Source organism: Pongo pygmaeus, chromosome 10 (assembly GCF_028885625.2).
Source record: "Pongo pygmaeus isolate AG05252 chromosome 10, NHGRI_mPonPyg2-v2.0_pri, whole genome shotgun sequence".
Taxonomy (NCBI): domain Eukaryota; kingdom Metazoa; phylum Chordata; class Mammalia; order Primates; family Hominidae; genus Pongo; species Pongo pygmaeus.
The window spans coordinates 3060448-3078179 of NC_072383.2; the positions used below are offsets into that span (position 1 = coordinate 3060448).

At 52.4% G+C, this 17732-nt stretch overlaps 1 protein-coding gene across 3 annotated transcripts in view; it reads left to right on the forward strand.

Moving 5' to 3' along the window:
* The window catches only part of TEAD4 (TEA domain transcription factor 4), an 83059-nt gene that overhangs the window by 53648 nt on the left and 11679 nt on the right, over nucleotides 1–17732 (forward strand). For 2 of the 3 annotated variants that reach the window (XM_063672330.1, XM_054443626.2), the window contains 6 exons: nucleotides 894–956; nucleotides 6135–6263; nucleotides 7282–7325; nucleotides 7851–7906; nucleotides 9379–9518; nucleotides 10588–10761. In XM_063672330.1, the coding sequence (XP_063528400.1) occupies nucleotides 894–956; nucleotides 6135–6263; nucleotides 7282–7325; nucleotides 7851–7906; nucleotides 9379–9518; nucleotides 10588–10761 (606 nt within the window). The remainder of the gene's footprint in view (nucleotides 1–893; nucleotides 957–6134; nucleotides 6264–7281; nucleotides 7326–7850; nucleotides 7907–9378; nucleotides 9519–10587; nucleotides 10762–17732) is intronic. The other variant, XM_054443628.2, reaches the window with a different exon arrangement.

Consider the following 17732-nt stretch of genomic DNA (forward strand, 5'->3'; position numbering starts at 1 on the left):
GACTGGAGTGCAATGACGTGATCTCTGTTCACCGCAACCTCCGCCTCCTGGGTTCAAGTGATTCTCCTGCCTCACCCTCCCGAGTAGCTGGGGTTATAGTCACCCGCCACAACGCCCAGCTAATTTTTTGTATTTTTAGTAGAGACGGGGTTTCACCACGTTGGCCAGGCTGGTCTCGAATTCCTGACCTCATGTAATCCACCCGCCTTGGCCTCCCAAAGTGGTGGGATTATAGGCGTGAACCACCATGCCCGGCCAGGTGGTCCAGTTTTCCTGGGGTCCCTGCTGCCACCACTCAGGAGGAAGCCCCTTGCCTCTCTGGAGAGCCAACAGCCCCCTCTCATCCTTCTCCAGGACACTAGGAGAGACAGTAAAACATTGGCACCACTTTTCTTATTTTTGTTGTTGAGACAGAGTCCTGCTCTGTTGCCCAGGCTGGAGTGCAGTGGCGCAATCTCAACTCACTGCAACCTCCGCTTCCCGGGTTCAAGCAATTCTCCTGCCTCAGCCTTCCGAGTAGCTGGAATTACAGGAATGTGCCACCACGCCCAGCTAATTTTTGTATTTTTAGCAAAAATGGAGTTTCACTATGTTGGCGAGGCTGGTCTCGAACTCCTGACCTCAAGTGATCCGCCTGTCTTGGCCTCCCAAAGTGTTGGGATTGCAGGTGTGAGCCACCGCTCCCTGCCAGCACTGCACTTTTGAAATATCGCCAGCTTCTGGATTAGCTGGGCAAGGCAGGACTGAGGGCCCACCAGCTGACCCTTTTATTCATTCATTCATTTGGTCCACAGATGTGGGTTGAGGGCTGTGGAGGGCGAGAGTCAGGAACACAGGCTGGGGAACACAGGTTGTTGGGAGGTAGAGACAGGAGCCCTCTCTCCCTGCCACAGGTCTCCAGCCACATCCAGGTGCTGGCTCGTCGCAAAGCTCGCGAGATCCAGGCCAAGCTAAAGGTAAGGAAACTGCAGTGGGGGAGCTGGAGGGGTCAGGAGTGGTGGCTTTCTCCAGCAGCATGTCTTCCCTTTGGGGTCAGGGCGTGGCTGCTGGTGTGCGAGTCAATGTGCTTCTCTCTGTTGAGGAAAGCCAGGTTGGGCCTGTAACCTCTCTCCCGTCCGCACAAGAGGGTCAAGTGTGTGGACGCCTGGCTCCCCACACCCTGGGAGCTACAGGCCAGGCTCTTGCTGGGATCCCCCCTCACTGGCTCCTGCTTAGAGGGGCTCACATGGCTCAGAGCAGCCAGATCACCCACCAGCCCTCATTTATTGAGGGCCCCTTAGTGCCCTCAACCAGAGCATGCGGAGCGGCAGGGGCATGGGGGGCGCCTGCTGTGGGGGTTGGGGTGGCGTTTATGGTATTGTGGGAGCTGGGGAATTCCTTCCTGCTTCCTGCCCTGTGGGACTGGGGGTTCCTTCCCTTCCCTGGGTCAGCCCCGTCTTGCAGGGCCTCTGCTGATAGGTGACAGCTCTGGGGGGCCTGATGTTGCTGGCTTTCCCCTTGGGGTAGCCCTGCTCCCCACAGGAGTCAGGCCTCTGGGACCCTGGAACCAGGGGCCTTTGGGTGAACACTGGGAGGGAGTGAGCTCTCCATCAGGGAGGTGATGACAACAGAGCCTGCACAGCCAGTTGGTGGAAAGATCTGACATTTGAGGCATTAAGTCTAGACCATTTATAAACATTTTTATTTATTTATTTTTAGAGACAGGATCTGTCTCTGTCACCCACGCTGAGTGCAGTGACGCAATCATAGCTCACTGCAGCCTTGACCTCATAAGCTCCAATCACACTCCCACCTCAGCCTTCTGAGTATCTGGGACCACAGGCAAGTGCCACTGCACGGCCATTTTTTTTCTATTTTTTTATAGAGACGAGGTCTCCCTATTTTGCCTGAGCGGGTCATAAACCCCTGGGCTCAAGATATCTTCCTGCCTTGGCCTCTCAAAGTGCCGAAATTATAGGCATGAGCCACTGGGCCTGGCCTGCAAACATTTTTTTTTTTTTAAAGTGATGTAGCCCCTTTTCTTTTTTTCCCCCAACAAAATATCACCCTGATGTGTTATCAGAGGAGCCGTTCTGGTCAAAGCTAGGTTGGCAAAGCTCTTCTCCTCCCACGAATCCTTTCCCACCCCATGGAACTTGAACTCTAGGGGACCTCAGAACCCAGCTTAAAAGCTACTGGGAGGCCAGGCGCGGTGGCTCACGCCTGTAAGCACTTTGGGAGGCCGAGGTGGGCGGATCACTTCAGGTCAGGAGTTCGAGACCAGCCTGGCCAACATGGTGAAACCCTGTCTCTACTAAAAATATAAAAATTAGCCAGGTGTGGTGGCGCACACCTGTAATCCCAGCTACTCGGGAGGCTGAGGCAGGAGAATCGCTTGAACCTGGGAAGTGGAGGTTGCAGTGAACCAAGATAGTGCCACTGCACTCCAACCTGGGCAACAGAGTGCGACTCCATCTCAAAAAAAGCCACTGGGCTAGCTGGGCACGCACACCTATAATCCCAGCTACTCGGAGGTTGAGGCCAGGAGTTGGAGGCTGCAGTGAGCTGTGATTGCACCTGTGACTGGCCACTTCAGCCTGGGCAACATCGTGAGACCCCATCTCTAAAAATATTTTTTATATTAAAGAAAAGCCACTGAATTAGATGACCTTGAAAGTCCCATCTGGCCCTGGCAGTTCATGATCCTGACACTGGAATCTCAGAACGAGTGGGTGGGAACCACAGACCTTTCTGCCTCCTAGGAAGCCACACCCCACTGCCCACTCAGTTCCATTCCTCCTGCCATCAGCCCAGCTGTTCCCCGAGCCCCACAGCTGTGGCCTGGCACCTCGCTGCTTTTTCCCTGGGACAGCTGACCAGCCCTCAGCTGTTGCTCTCTGCCTCTCAGCCTGGCTCATGTACCCTGGGAGCACCCACAGCCGTGGAGCCCAGCCCTGCTCCCTGTTTCCCCTCTTTCGTCTGCCTCTGACTCACCGGGACCCTGCAGATGACCACGGTGAACAGACTTCCCACTACTGGGTTTAGGGCAATCCCTTGGGGGCCGGCTGTGTGGCCCACATTTGCTTCAGGGAATTGTACTTGTCCTTGGCCCCCAGGTTCTGTCCTGGGGCCCAAGGACAGCCTTCAGTGGATGGCTGGACAGACACCAAGGGGAGCCATAAACTCCTTAAAATATGCAAATTTTCATGTATACGTGAGTTGCCTTGGAGAGATTGCAGTGAGGATTTTGTCATTCTCAAAGGATCTAGAACCCAAAGTGATTAAGCTCTGGGTTGGACAGTGATCCAATAGAAATTCCTGAGTGAGAGGCTCGGTCCTAGGCCTGGCTCTGTCCCGTGGCCCTGGGTGCTTGGGCAGAGTCACTGGGACCTCCTGGAGCTCCAGTTTCCTCATCTATAAAGTGACAGGCGAGCAAGGTGACATCCAAGTTCCCCTCCCAGCCCCAGTTAGTGGCTCCCTGGCTCCATTGCCCGACCACTGCTGTCACTCCCCATCAGGTCCTTCCCACTTCCTCTGACCCCTGCCCCACCCTGCCCAGGCCGTGGTTTCCTGAGCCCCAGCCGTTTGTTTAGATCGAGTATCCAGGAAGGCAGGCACTGAGCAGATGCAGCCCCGGCCTTGTGATGCAGTTGTTAAGTGCCGAGGTCTGCGGGCTTGCAGGGGTTGCGCCTGCCAAGTCCCTCATGCCCTCCTGCGGGGAGAGGTCGGGGGCTGGCCTGGGCACTTTCCTCCTGAAAATTCCAAGTGTTCTGGGAGAAGACACACACTTAGACTTACTAGTTAGCTCCCTCTTTGGTTATCAGAGACAATCTCTGAGAGCAAAGCCCAAGTTTGGCCCCAAAAGGACAGTGGGGAGGGGGCCAGGAAGGGCCAGGGACAAACCTCATCTATTTCACTGCTTTGTCCATGTTGACAATGACCCACTACTCGGAACAGTTCCCCTCTCCCCACCGCCCTCTATGGTGCATCTCCCCCGACCCCTTGGTTTGCATGGCCCCCCGTGTGCCAGTCTGGTCCAAGCTCACCTGGTCACCATCACCACTCTCAGCACCCTAGTCACCCAAATTCTCGGAGCCTCAGTTTCTTCATCTTAAAGATCCTACTAGTCCTGCCAGTCTCACAGGACTCAGTGAGGTTGTGTTCTTGAAAACCTTCCGTGGGCTGCCTCGTGCCACGTGGGTGAAATCGTCACCTTGAGAGGATGAGTGGAAGGGCCTGCTGTGTTCTGGCTCCACACCTGCACGGCACCAGGATGGTGGGGGAGCACTGAGCCTCCGGGCTGCAGTGTTGCCCACCTCATGGAGCTGCGTGTGGACTGCGTGGAGGCATCCCTCAGAAGAGCTGGTGAGCTGCAAGGCTCACCGTTGCTTCTCAACTTCTGTTTTTAGTTTGTTTTCTAGAGACTCCACTCTGTCGCCCAGGCTGGAGTGCAGTAGTGCTGTCACAGCTCACTGCAGCCTTGACCTCCTGGGCTGAGGCCATCCTCCTGCCTCAGCCTCCCAAGTAGTTGGGAGGTTCTCAACCTTTGTAACACTTAAGGGAGATCCAGGTCTACCAAGTTAATTATTATTAGTTATTCAATAATGGTTTTATCTTTGTCATTAAAAAAAAAATGTATGGCTGGGAGCGGTGGCTCATGCATATAATCCCAGCACTGGGAGGTCGAGGCGGGAGGATCACTTGAAGCCAGGTGTTTGAGGCCAGCCTGGGCTAATGAGATGCTGTCTGAAAAAATAATAATAATCATAAAGATATTTATTTATTTATTTAGACAGATTCTTGCTCCGTTGCCCAGGCTGGAGTGCAGTGGTGCAATCTCAGCTCACTGCAGCCCCTGCTTCCCAGGTTTAAACAATCCTCCCACCTCAGCTCCTTGAGTAGCTTGGCCTACAGGCACACACCACCACACCTGGCTAATTTTTGTATTTTTTGTAGAGACAGGGTTTCGTCAAGCTGCCCAGGCTGGCCTAGAACTCCTGGGCTCAAGCGATCTACCAACCTCAGCCTCTCCAGGTGCTGGGATTACAGGCATGAGCCACCGCTTCCGGCCAGATATCAAATTTCTAATCAGAGCTCCTGAGTTGACTCAGTTGAGCCATTTAGCCCTGATAAAGCTGCAGACAGTGAATAATACTTGCTGTTCCAGCCTGTGTGTGTGGGGGGTCTTATTTTGGATAATCCCTGCTGGGTACAGTAACACATGCCTGTGGTCCCAGCTACTCAGGAGGCTGAGATGGGCGGATCATTTGAGCCCAGGAGTTTGAGGCTGTAGTGAGCCATGATTGTGCAGTACTCTAGCCTGTGCAACAGAGTGAGACCCTGTCTCTGAAAAAAAAAAAAAAAGAAAGAAAAAGACACAATTTCCATTAGGCTTCTTGAAATAGGGAATGTTGTGTCATTGGTTTTGAAGACCTTTGGAATTTGGGCACTCAGGATGGAAACCACTGGCTTATACGAATATAACAAACGATTACTATTGTTACCCGTGCCATCCAAGTGGCTTTCCCTGTGTGCTTATTTGTTCCGGGCCCATTCAGGGTGAACCCATCCTCTAGGGTCTTGGAACCTTTGGAGGGCAGACAGTGGGTGTTTACATTCTGACACGTGAAAGATGGGTGAGTCCCAGGTGCCTGCAGTGCCCAGGGAGATCCTTAGGGCAGAACTGAGGCAGGTAGGGCCACAGGAGATGGTCTCTTGCCTCCAGACAGCCCGTGTGGCCAGGGATGATGCTTCCTGTGCACTCGAGGAGGGATCCAGCAGATACTCATGCATCGTTTTCACAAGACAGGTGCCGAGCTAGGCACCCGTGGTAGAGAGGTGAGCAAGACATAGAAGACCCTTGTTCTCAAGGTGGCCCCGTAATTAATAAAATGACAGATAATGTCTCTGTAAGCTCTGATGAAAGAAGCAGGGCAAGTATCATGCCCCTTTGACAGATGAGAAAACTGACCAGAGAAACCAGCTGACTTTCTCAGTTGCAAAACAAGTTAATAGCACGGCACAGACTTAACGCCTGGTTCCCCAGCTCTGGCCACTGGCAGTGAGACAGCTTCCCTGACCCGAGGGCCAGACCCGCCTGGCCTCAGCCTGACTAGTGACCCTGCTGAGGTCCTCCCTTGCAATGTCTCCCCCAGGACCAGGCAGCTAAGGACAAGGCCCTGCAGAGCATGGCTGCCATGTCGTCTGCACAGATCATCTCCGCCACGGCCTTCCACAGTAGCATGGCCCTCGCCCGGGGCCCCGGCCGCCCAGCAGTCTCAGGGGTAAGTGGGCTGCCGAGAGCCGGAGGCCGGGCCAGCCCTCTCCTCCTCCCTCCTCCCTGTTCAGAAGAGCCAGAAGCATTGGCCAGCCCAGATTTCTCTCACCTGAGTCCTCTTGGCCAGGGCAGTCAAGGAAAGAGGGAACAAGGACCCAAGGGCCATACACGTCCCGGCTTGGCTGGTGTTGGGACGGCTTTCTTGGGGTCCTCGGCAGTGACTCCACAGACTTCACAAGGGGGAAGGGGGAGCTTCCAGGAGCTGACCAACTGGTAGCTCTGCCAAGTTGGCCTAACTTACAGATGAGGAAGCTGAAGCCAAGGGGGCTGAGCTGAAGCCTGAGACCAGCATGTACCTGGGCAGCTCGTGCCACGCAGCCTCATTCCTGCCCTCCTGCCAGGTGGAGAGCTGGTGCCCAAAAACAAACCCCTGGTCAGATTTTAACTTTCCCAGCCATGACCCTGTTGGCCACACTCTCAGAATGATCCAGAAAGGCCCCTTTTCAGAGCTGTCTCCTCACAGGGGCTTTCTTGGCTCCAGGGACTAAATGAGTCTTCAAGGCACCTGCAGCACCGCCCTAGGCACGTGGGGAAGGGGCAGTGCCAGGCCATAGCATTTTTCAAAGTGTGTCCCCGAGAGCACTAGTCCATCTGCATGTTAAACAGATAGGACACAGTGGTTCTGTGGGTCAGTTTGGGACCCTTGGCATTAAGTGGGTTCTTGGCACTGGGACTTTTCTGAGCCTTAGGTCTGCACTGTGACTCTGCAGGGGGTTGCCCTGTGCCGTGTGGACCACACCTGGGTGCTTTTCCCATGGAGCCCCTCATCCACAGGGCCTGAGAGCTCCCTGAAACTCACTCTGGGGGTGCTGCTGTGGCCTGTTAGCATTCACTAGCTAGGCGAGGGCTCGGGCTCCAGCCTCTCCTCCCAGTGGAGGCCCTGCCTGGTCCCACCCCCACCCCCACGCCACAGGGTCCCGGGTGCACCTGGGGCCGTGCTGATTCCATGCCTTTTGCCTCCTCAGTTTTGGCAAGGAGCTTTGCCAGGCCAAGCCGGGACGTCCCATGAGTGAGTATGGCCTCTGGTCTCTCTTGCCAGTGCTCCCTGAACTGAACTTGAACCCATAAACTCGTGGCATTGAGCCTGGGCCCCAGGGTGTGCTGGGGCCGCTGCTGGGGTCGGCCTTTCAGGATGGCTTTGAGCTTGGGGATTGGGCTCTCCTACTGTCAGCCATCACTGGGCTCATCTGTGATGTCCACACCCTAGGGTGGTATTTGCCAAAACTCCAGTCTGTCCAGGGTATAGGCAGGGCCAGAGCTGGGGTCCCCCAAGGGAGGAGGCTGGGAAGCAGACCTCTGGCTGGCCTGGGAGGAAGAGAAGGAGGGGTGGATTTCTTCATCAGATGCGCTGTGTCTGTGGACCTGCCACGAAACCCAAGGGAGTCGGCAGAGGCGGGAGTAGGAGGCCAAGGCCCATCAGGACCGCTGAGATCCAGACCCCCAGGACCTACCACACAGACCACTGGACCCAGCGCAGGGATCCGGGGCGGCGGCCTGCCCGAGGCTGACACCTCCCCTCTTCTCTCTCCCGCAGTGTGAAGCCTTTCTCTCAGCAAACCTATGCTGTCCAGCCTCCGCTGCCTCTGCCAGGTGGGTGGGCGCTGTGTGGCTCCCTTGCCATCGCAGCCGTGTGGCTCCCGCCTCTGGGTCCAGGCCCCCGGCAGCCAAACGCCTGCGTGTCCCTCTTAGATGCTGCCCCGTCATGCACTCCGACCACACGTCCTGGTCCCTGGCCACACCCCATTCCTTGCCCCCAGCACGCACACCTCAGCCGTGTGCCAAGCCCCTTCATGCCCTTTGGGTTGCCTTGCTCCTGTCCCCTCCCAACTGTGCTCAGGGCTTTTGGGGCACGTGCAGTTCCAAGGGCAGTGCCTGTGCCCTGGCGGCTGCCCCGCTTGGCCGGCCTTGTTACTGCAGTGTGCCTCACACACCTGGTCCTGGGAGGGCCGAGGGGTGTCTAGCTCACCAGCCTGGGGCCCCTCCCTAGAAGAGGGACCCTTGTGGGAGAAGACCTGGTGGAGGCAGCCAGCTGTGCTGACAGGAGCCCCCACCCCGCCCTCTCACTGACAGGCTCTGCTCTGTCCTCACCTCTTTCTCAGGAGGGCCCCTCACCACCTCCCACTCTGTAGGACAAGACCAGATCCTCACCCTTAAACTGCCCTTTCTGGTGTGGAGTCTGCCTGCCTGGCCCGTTGGCTTTCCCTGCCACCGAGAGCAGCCCTGCTGCCTCCTGCCCCCTGCCCCCCAGGTCCTGAAGGCTGCTTTCTCTCATTCACACATCAAAACAAAGTCACGGTGTCAGGTCCCGTCCACCCTCTGTCTCATGCCAGTCTTCTCCTGTCCACACTGACCCTGTCTTCACTCCAGGCCTGCTGGCTTTTGCCTGCGTTCCTGCAGCAGCCTCTTCACCGGCTCGCTGTCCCATCTCACCTACTCTCGTCACCCTGTCATTCACCAGAGCTTCAGTCTCACGGTGTTGCTTCCAGGTTTATGGTACCTTCCTGGCCCCCTGGTGCCTTCAGGACATGATCTAAACTACAGTAGGACTGGAGTAGCTTCATCTGTTAGCAACGCTGGATCGAGAGGCTCTTCTGGGCCAGGCCCTGTTCTGGGAGCTGGGGAGACACATGTGATGCAAACAGGAAACATCCCCGTCTCTCCGGGATGATGCCATATTGTAATAGTGGATTCATCTGGTTATTTCCCCGACTGGAACAGAAGTTGCTCGAGGGCAGGAACTTAACAGTGCCTGTTCTGGAAGCCTCTCGGTCCTGCAGGGCCCCAGCTGCCCTCCAGAATCCAGTCTTGCTCGGCGGTTCCATGCAGAGTCCTGAGTGGCCTGAGTTGTACCAGGCGAGCCCCTCCCCACCAGGGCAGCTCCGGGATACCCTGGCCCAAGCCTGGCACTCCCTTCACCGCCTCTGCTAGGAGGTCCATTTAGGGAGACAGGCGGTCCCCCAGGCAGCACGGGTCTGTCCGAGGAGGCCTGGGGTCTTTGCAGAGGGTGCGGGCAGGGCGGGTGTCCGTGACCAGGTTCCATGTGCCTCTCTCACTTTGTGCAGGGTTTGAGTCTCCTGCAGGGCCCGCCCCATCGCCCTCTGCACCCCCGGCACCCCCATGGCAGGGCCGCAGCGTGGCCAGCTCCAAGCTCTGGATGCTGGAGTTCTCTGCCTTCCTGGAGCAGCAGCAGGACCCGGACACGGTAGGTCCTGGCCCCCGCCTGGCCGGCTCCCTGGCCGCCCCCTCTGCCTCTGTTTCTGCTTCCGGCACTCTTGCCCCACTCCATGCTGGGGCTTAATTCAAGTTCCCTGTTCCTTTCCGATCTTCCTTCCGTCCTTCCCCCCACTCCTCCTTTCCTCCTTCACATCACCCCTCTTCCCTCTTTCCCTCCTCCCTGGTTTCCTTTCCGTGTCCCAGCGCCCAGTCAACCTCACGCTCCTCCCTCCCTGTCCTGTGTCCCTCCTCCCCTCCTAACCCAACCGACCCTTAGTCCAAGGTTGCTCTGGTCCCAGCCCCACCCCTACACTGTCCCAGCCTCTCTGGCTCTGAGAGGCGGGCAGGAAGCTGAGGAGTCTCCTGTGTCTGCTCCTTATCCTGTGGGATACCAGCCTGTCCCCTTCGGTGTCCGGTGTCCAGTGTCCTGGGTGACCAGTGTCACCAGCAAAGGTCAGAGGGGGACCTGGAGGAGGCCAAGGTGACAGGAAGCCAGGGCCCTTCTCACTCTGACATCTTCAAACTTCTTTTTTTTTTTTTTCTTGAGACAGAGCCTCGCTCCGTCACCCAGGCTGAGAGTGCAGTGGCGTGATCTCAGCTCACTGCAACCTCTGCCTCCTGAGTTCAAGCGACTCTCCCGCCTCAGCCTCCTGAGTAGCTGGGATTACAGGCGCCCGCCACCACACCTGGCTAATTTTTGTATTTTTAGTAGAGACTGGGTTTCACCGTGTTGGCCAGGCTGGTCTTGAACTCCTGACCTCAAGTGATCCACCCACCTCGGCCTCCCAAAGTGCTGGGATTACAGGTGTGAGCCACTACGCCCATCTCAAACCTTTTTAGCTGAGGAACCCATGAACCAAATAGACTTTTACTTAGAAGTCCAGGATGTAAAACAAAAGGAGTAGACTTTTACCATCTCCATTTTACTGGTGGGTAAACTATGGCCCAGAAAGGCCAAGCGGCTTGCGCCAGGTCACGTGGTGGGCGCACAGAGCCGGGGTTGTCTGTCTGACCGTCTGGCCTGTGCTCCATCTCCCTCAGACCCACTCTCTCCACAGTACAACAAGCACCTGTTCGTGCACATTGGCCAGTCCAGCCCAAGCTACAGCGACCCCTACCTCGAAGCCGTGGACATCCGCCAAATCTATGACAAATTCCCAGAGAAAAAGGGTGGACTCAAGGATCTCTTCGAACGGGGACCTTCCAATGCCTTTTTTCTTGTGAAGTTCTGGGTAAGCCTGTGATAAACTCTTCCTTCCTGCCACCAGCACGTCCGTCGTAGTGAGAACGGGGCGAGAGTGCCCAGAGTGTGGCCTTGCCACGGTAGAAACTTGGGGAGATGGCACCAGTGAGAAGGGGAGAGTAAGCCCAGCATGGCTATGGGGTGGTTGGGGCTGAGCTGAAGAACGGGGCAGTGATCCCAGAGAGCTGGCCTAGTCAAATGAGGCCTTGTCTCATGGGTGGTGATGGCAGCTAAGCCCGGCTAGCAGTGGAGCCCTCAGGAGGTGAGGAGATGTAGTTCCAGAAAAAGACAAAGGGGACCCTACGGGGATGAGTGAAGACATGACGAGGAGCACCCTTGTCACCCAGGTCTTTGAATGACAAGTCCTGCATGGGTTTCCGGGCCTGGAGCTGGTCCTTCAGTGCTCGTGTCCAAGGCATGTTGGGCTGAACAGAGCTTGGAGAAGGGGAGGGAAGTGTTGGGTGGGTCACCCAGCCGACTCTGCTCCAGGGTGAGGCCACCCCACAAGAAACACCCACCCAGCTTCTCAGATAGCTCAGCCCATAGACTTGGCCTCTGCTGCCCTCCCACCTCACCCCTGTGCAGGCATTTTGTGGGTAGAACCTCCTCCATTAAAACGTCTTGTCTGAGGCCAGGAGGTACAGTAGCTGCTCTGGGAGCTTAGCTTCCTGGGGGCCCAGTGTGTGCAGAAAAGGGGTGCGAGGAGAGAGTCAGACAAATAAGTGCTAATGAAGCCAGTGGTGAGGAAGGGCAGGAAGTCAGGCTCCGTGACTGAGGTTTCGAATATTCTCAGGACAGGGACTGAGGCTTGGGCGGCTCTGCCCGCATTCCTCTTCCCCACTCCCCTTCAGCAATCTTCACGCTCTTTTCAATGCCTCTTGTGCAGAGCTTCTTACTGCTTATTTGCTCCCAGACCACTTTCATAATCTGAAAGCTTTACCTTTCCTAGAAAGAGGCATATTCACACCAAAGTTTATATAGACGTTCAGATGGCTTCCCAGCTCCTGGTGAGCAGCCCCCAGCCTGGCTCTCATCCACAGCTGAACTTGGGGGCAGGCTGTCTCCAGAAGGGGCAAGTGTTGAAACTGAGACCTAGAGCCCCTGACCTTTAAGACACTTAGCGTTTGCGCTCTGCTAGCAGAATGGAAGTTGGACCCCAGCCTGAGGGATGGGCACATCTATTGGCAGAGATGGGAAAGGCTGTTGCAGCCTGGGAGTGCTTGAGTAGTAAAGGCAGAAGGAAGTGGGCTTTGGAGTGAAGTTGAAGCCGTAGGTAAAGGCGTGAAAGAGGGAATAAGAGGAGACAACTAGGAAAGTGAGTTAGATTCTGGAAGGTCTTGATCACACTAAAGTTTGAGTTTTAACCTGTTCTGGAATGAAAAATAAGTAATATTTTATTTTACTTGGTCTTCTTTTTAAATCAATGCATGTTCATGGTTAAAATGTTAATTAATACCAGGAGGCTTATTTAACGAAAGAGAATGAAGGGCCAGGTGCGGTGGCTCATGCCTGTAATCCCAGCACTTTGGGAGGCTGAGGCGGGCAGATCACGAGGCTAGGAGTTCAAGAACAGCTTGACCAACATGGTGAAACCGTATCTCTACTTAAAAAAAATAATAATAATTAGCCGGGTGTGGTGGTGCACACCTGTAATCCCAGCTACTCAGGAGGCTGAGGCAGGAGAATTGCTTGAACATGGGAGGCAGAGGTTGCAGTGAACGGAGATCACACCACTGCACTCCAGCCTGGGCAACAGAGCGAGACTCTGTCTCAAAAAAAAAAAAAAAAGAAAAGAATGAAAAGCATCATGTTCTGTCCTACTCCTTCCCACACCCAAATCCCAATCCCCAAAGGTGTCACTGCAAATTTCAGCTGTTTATTTTGGGCTTTATCTCTTTAGTTCTAAGTAATATGCTTATATTGCTATATCTCAATGTCAGGATTAAGACATTATATTTTCTTTCCATTATGGTAGAAAAAATTAGCTGTGTTACTTTTCCCCCTCATCATCCCAATGTAATAATATCCAATAAGTTATTTAATTTAGTAAAAGTCATAAAATGTTTGCTTTTTTTTTTGAGATGGGGTCTCGCTCTGCCTCCCAGGCTGGAGGTGCAGTGGCGCGATCTTGGCTCACTGCAAGCTCTACCTCCTGGGTTCACGCCATTCTTCTGCCTCAGCCTCCCGAGTACCTGGGACTACAGGTGCCCGCCACCACACCCAGCTAATTTTTTGTATTTTTTTAGTAGAGACGGGGTTTCACCGTGTTAGCCAGGATGGTCTCGATCTCCTGACTTCATGATCCACCCGCCTCGGCCTCCCAAAGTAATATTCACATTTTTTGACAATGTAGATTGAGCACCAAAGAGCCAAGAACGGGCTGGGTGTGGTGGTTCATCCCTGTGATCCCAGCACTTTGGGAGCCCAGCGTGGGCAGATTACTTGAGTTCAGGACCAGCCTGGGCAACATGATGACACCCCATCTATACAAAAAGTAGCTGGACGTGGTGGCGTGCGCCTGTGGTCTCAGCTACTCGGGAGGCTGAGGTAGGAGGATTGCTTGAGCCTGGGAGGCAGAGGTTGCAGTGAGCCAAAATTGCACCATTGCATTCTATCTGGGTGACAGAGCAAGACCCTGCCTCAAAACAAAAAAACAAAAAACAAAACAAAAGTACAAAGAGTCAAGAAGGGTATTATGATTACATTTTTACCTCTTGTACAACTTTTTTTCCTGCAAATAAATGGCTCTTGCACTTGAATATTTTTTAATAAGCCTATTCTTAAAATTTTACAAATTGCTCCATCAGAACCACCATATAGAATTTAAAAAAATTTTCCCCAAATAGTCAAAACTATTAGATAATTTATCCATTTCTCCTTTCACCTGGAGATCTTCCTCCTGGCTGTCTCTGTTCTGCTCCAGTTTGAACGTGTTATTCTTTTTTTTTTTTTTTTTGAGACAGTCTTGTTCTGTCGCCCAGGCTAGAGTGTAGTGGTGTGATCTCGGCTCACTACAACCCCTACCTCCCGAGTTCAAGCAATTCTCCTGCCTCAGCCTCCCAGTGCTGGGATTACAGGTGTGAGCTACTGCGCCCGGCCTGAACGTGTTATTCTCTAGGCTTGCCCTGCAGTTGTCATCCTGAGCCTCCCCTATATTGACACAATTTCCTAGCTCTTGCATTTCTCTCTTTATTGGTACAACCCCTTCATTTTGCAGGAACACATCCTCTAGTACCTTCTAAGAAAAGATGCATGGTACATAAATGACCTTGCTTCTTTGAAATGTCATTATTTTTATTATATCCTTATACTTGACTGATTGGTATTGGTAGTCTGGGTAAAGAATCTAGATCATACATCATTTTCCCTAGAAAATGATGACTTTTTTATTTGAGACATGGTCTTTGTTTTGAGATGGAGTCTCGCTCTGTTGCCTAGGCTGGAGTGCAGTGGTGCAATCTTGGCACCTCGCGGGTTCAAGCAATTCTCATGCCTCACCCTTGCAAGTAGCTTGGATTACGGGCGTATGCCACCAGGCCTGGCTAATTTTTGTATTTTTAAGAGAGATGGGATTTTTCAGTGTTGGCCAGGCTGGTCTTGAACTCCTGGTCTCAAGTGATCCTCCCGCCTCGGCCTTCCAAAGTGCTGGGCTTACAGGTATGAGCTATCGTGCCTGGCCTAGAAATGATTTTCAAGGATCATTTTTTAATGCATTTGTCATTATCTTCTGACATAAATAGTCTGATAGCATTCTAATTCCCTATCCTTTATTATGTAACTTTTTTTTTTTTTTTCCCCCACTCTGGAAGTTGTAATATTTCTTCTTTCTCCCTAATGGCCAGTTTCACATTGCTGAGCTTTGGGATATGTGTTGTTTTACTTCCCCGTGTTGAGCCAGGTACTTGGTGGGCTCTTTTAACTGTGAGATAGTCTTTCAGTTTTAGGAAATTTACTCGTATTATTTCTTTGATAATTTCTTTCCCTCTGTTTTCTGTGTTCTTTTCCGGGAATCTGTTATGATGTTGGAACCCTCTATGGTGTTTACCATTTCTTTATTTTCCTGGAGTTATCATCTACGATTTTTACCATTTATTTTCAATATTGGTCTGTTTTCTTAGAGATTTCCTTAATTTTGTCTTCTAACTCTTTTCTGAATTAGTTAAGGTTGTGTCCAAGTGCATATCACACAAACCCCAAAGAAACAGTGGCATAAATAGATTTTCTTTCACATCAAGAAAGTCTGGAGGTAAAGACTGTCCAGGGCTGGCCCAGTGCTCCTGACATCATGAGGGACCTGGCTTCTCTCTATCTGCTGTCCTCAGTGTATGACTTCTGTACTCAGGGTCATGACTGCTGGAGTTCCAGCCACTGTAGCCCATCTTCCAAGCATCAAAAGAAGCCAGTTTAGCTCCCTGTAAGGGGCCTGCCGGGAAGCCCCACACAACACATAATTAATTGTGTGGCTGCATCTTGCCATAAGGAACCAGGGAAAGGTACTTTTTTAGTTGGGTAAGTTGCTGTTCTGAATAAAATCAGAGCTCTAATACTGTAGAAGAAGCTGCATACATCCTTTTATGGATGTATCTTAGTTCAGTTGATGACATTTTGTTTTTTCTGGGTAGTTTATAAAGTGTGCATCCTACAGTTAAGGGTGAATTAGATTAATGGAATACAGCAGCATCTCTGCCACACCTGTTGAATATTTAATTTTGGCTCTGACATTTTAATTTTCTAGAGCTCCTTCTTGTTCTGTGATTGCATCAAGATGTTTGATGGATGTAGTTTTTCTCTTCTTTTTCGTAAAGGTAGGAAGTGAGCGTTATTTCTTAAGTTTTCTCCTGCTCCTAACCCTCCCCCAACCCACGCCCAGACTAAGTCTTGCTGTGTTGCCCAGGTTGGAGTGCGGTGGTGTGATCTCGGCTCACTGTGACCTCCGCCTCCCTGTTCAAGCAATTCTCCTGCCTCAGCCTCCCAAGTAGCTGGGGTTACAGGTGCCCGCCACCACGCTTGGCTAATTTTTGTATTTTTAGTAGAGAGAGGGGTTTCGCTATGTTGGCCAGGCTGGTCTCGAACTCCTGACCTCAAGTGATCGATTTATAAGCGTGAGCCACCACACCCAGCCTCCTGCTCCTTTCTTTGTCTTTGTTTCTTTTTAATTCCGTTTTTCTGTCTGTTTTGGTCCTTGTTTTTCCAGCTGGAGGGTTTTCTTTGGTATCTTTAGTTCTTAGCTGCCTGTTTGTATTTTTTTAACAGCTTTCTTGCAATGTAATTAACTTACCTTACAGTTCACCTACTTAAAACATACAGGCCAGGCACAGTGGCTCACTCCTTAATCCCAGCAGTTTGGGAGGCCGAAGCAGACAGATTGCTTGAGCTCAGGAGTTTGAGACCAGCCTGGGCACATGACAAAAACCTGTCTCCACAAAAATAATACAAAAATTAGTCAGGCGTGATGGCATGTGCCAGTAACCCCTACACTTTGGGAGGACGAGGCGGGTGGATTGCTTGAGTCCATGAGTTGGGGACCAGCTTGGCCAACATGGCAAAACCCCATCTCTCCTAAAAATACCAAAATTAGCCGGGCATGGTGGTGCGTGCCTGTAATCCAGGCTACTCAGGAGGCTGAGATGGGAAGATCGCTTGAGCCTGGGAGGCGGAGGTTGCAGTAAGCTGAGATCATGCCACTGCACTGCAGCCTGGGCGACACAGCAAGATCCCGTTTCAAAAAATAAAGTATACAATTCAGAGTTTTCAAGTATATTCACAAAGTTGTGCAACCATCACCACAATCAATTTGAGAACATTTTCATCATCCCGAAAATAAGCCCTGTTCTCTTTATCTGTCACTCCCCACTCCCACCCCCCAGCCCTGTGCAATAATCTACTTTCTGTCTTTGAAGCTTTGCCTATTCTGGACATTTTGTAGAAATGGGTTTATAGAGGATGTGGTCTTTTGTGACTGGCTTCTTGAACTTGGCATAATGTTCTCAAGGTTCAACCATGTTTTAGCATGCACGTTCCTTTTTATGGCCAAATACTTCCTTATACGGAGAGCCCACATTGTTTATCCATTCATCAGTTCATGGGCATTTGGGTTGTCTCCTCCTCTTGGCTGTTAGGAGTAGTGCTGCTGCGAACATTACGTACCAGTGTTTGTGTGGACATTCATTTTCATTTCCATATGCTTACGTGTGGAATTACTGGGTCATATGGCAACTCTCTTTCACTTTCTGCGGCACTCCCAAGAGTCTTCTGAAGTGGCTGCACCGTTTTCTGTTCCCACCTGCAGGGTATGAGGATCCTATTTTCTTTTTTTTTTTTTTGAGACAGAGTCTCGCTCTGTCGCCCAGGCTGGAGTGCAGTGGCGCGATCTCGGCTCACTGCAAGGTCCGCCTCCCGGGTTCACGCCATTCTCCTGCCTCAGCCTCCCAAGTAGCTGGGACTACAGGCACCCGCCACTATGCCCAGCTAATTTCTTGTATTTTTAGTAGAGACGGGGTTTCACCATGTTAGCCAGGATGGTCTCGATCTCCTGACCTCGTCATCCGCCCGCCTCGGCCTCCCAAAGTGCTGGGATTACAGGCGTGAGCCACCGCGCCTGGCTGAGGATCCTATTTTCTCCACATCCTCACCAACACTTGATATTCTCTGATTATAGCCATCCTAGGGAATGTGAAGTGGTATCTCATTGTGGTTTTTATCTGCATTTCCCTGATGACTGATGATGGTAAGCATCTTTTCATGTGCTTACTGGTCATTTGTACATTTTCTTTGTAGAAATGCCAATTCAGAAATTCAGATCCATTGCCCTTTTTTTTTTGAGACAGAGTCTTTCTCTGTCACCTAGGCTGGAGTACAGTGGCATAATTTTGGCTCACTGCAACCTCTGCCTCCCAGGTTCAACTGATTCTCGTACCTCAGCCTCTCGAGTAGCTGGAATTACAGGCACGCACCACCATG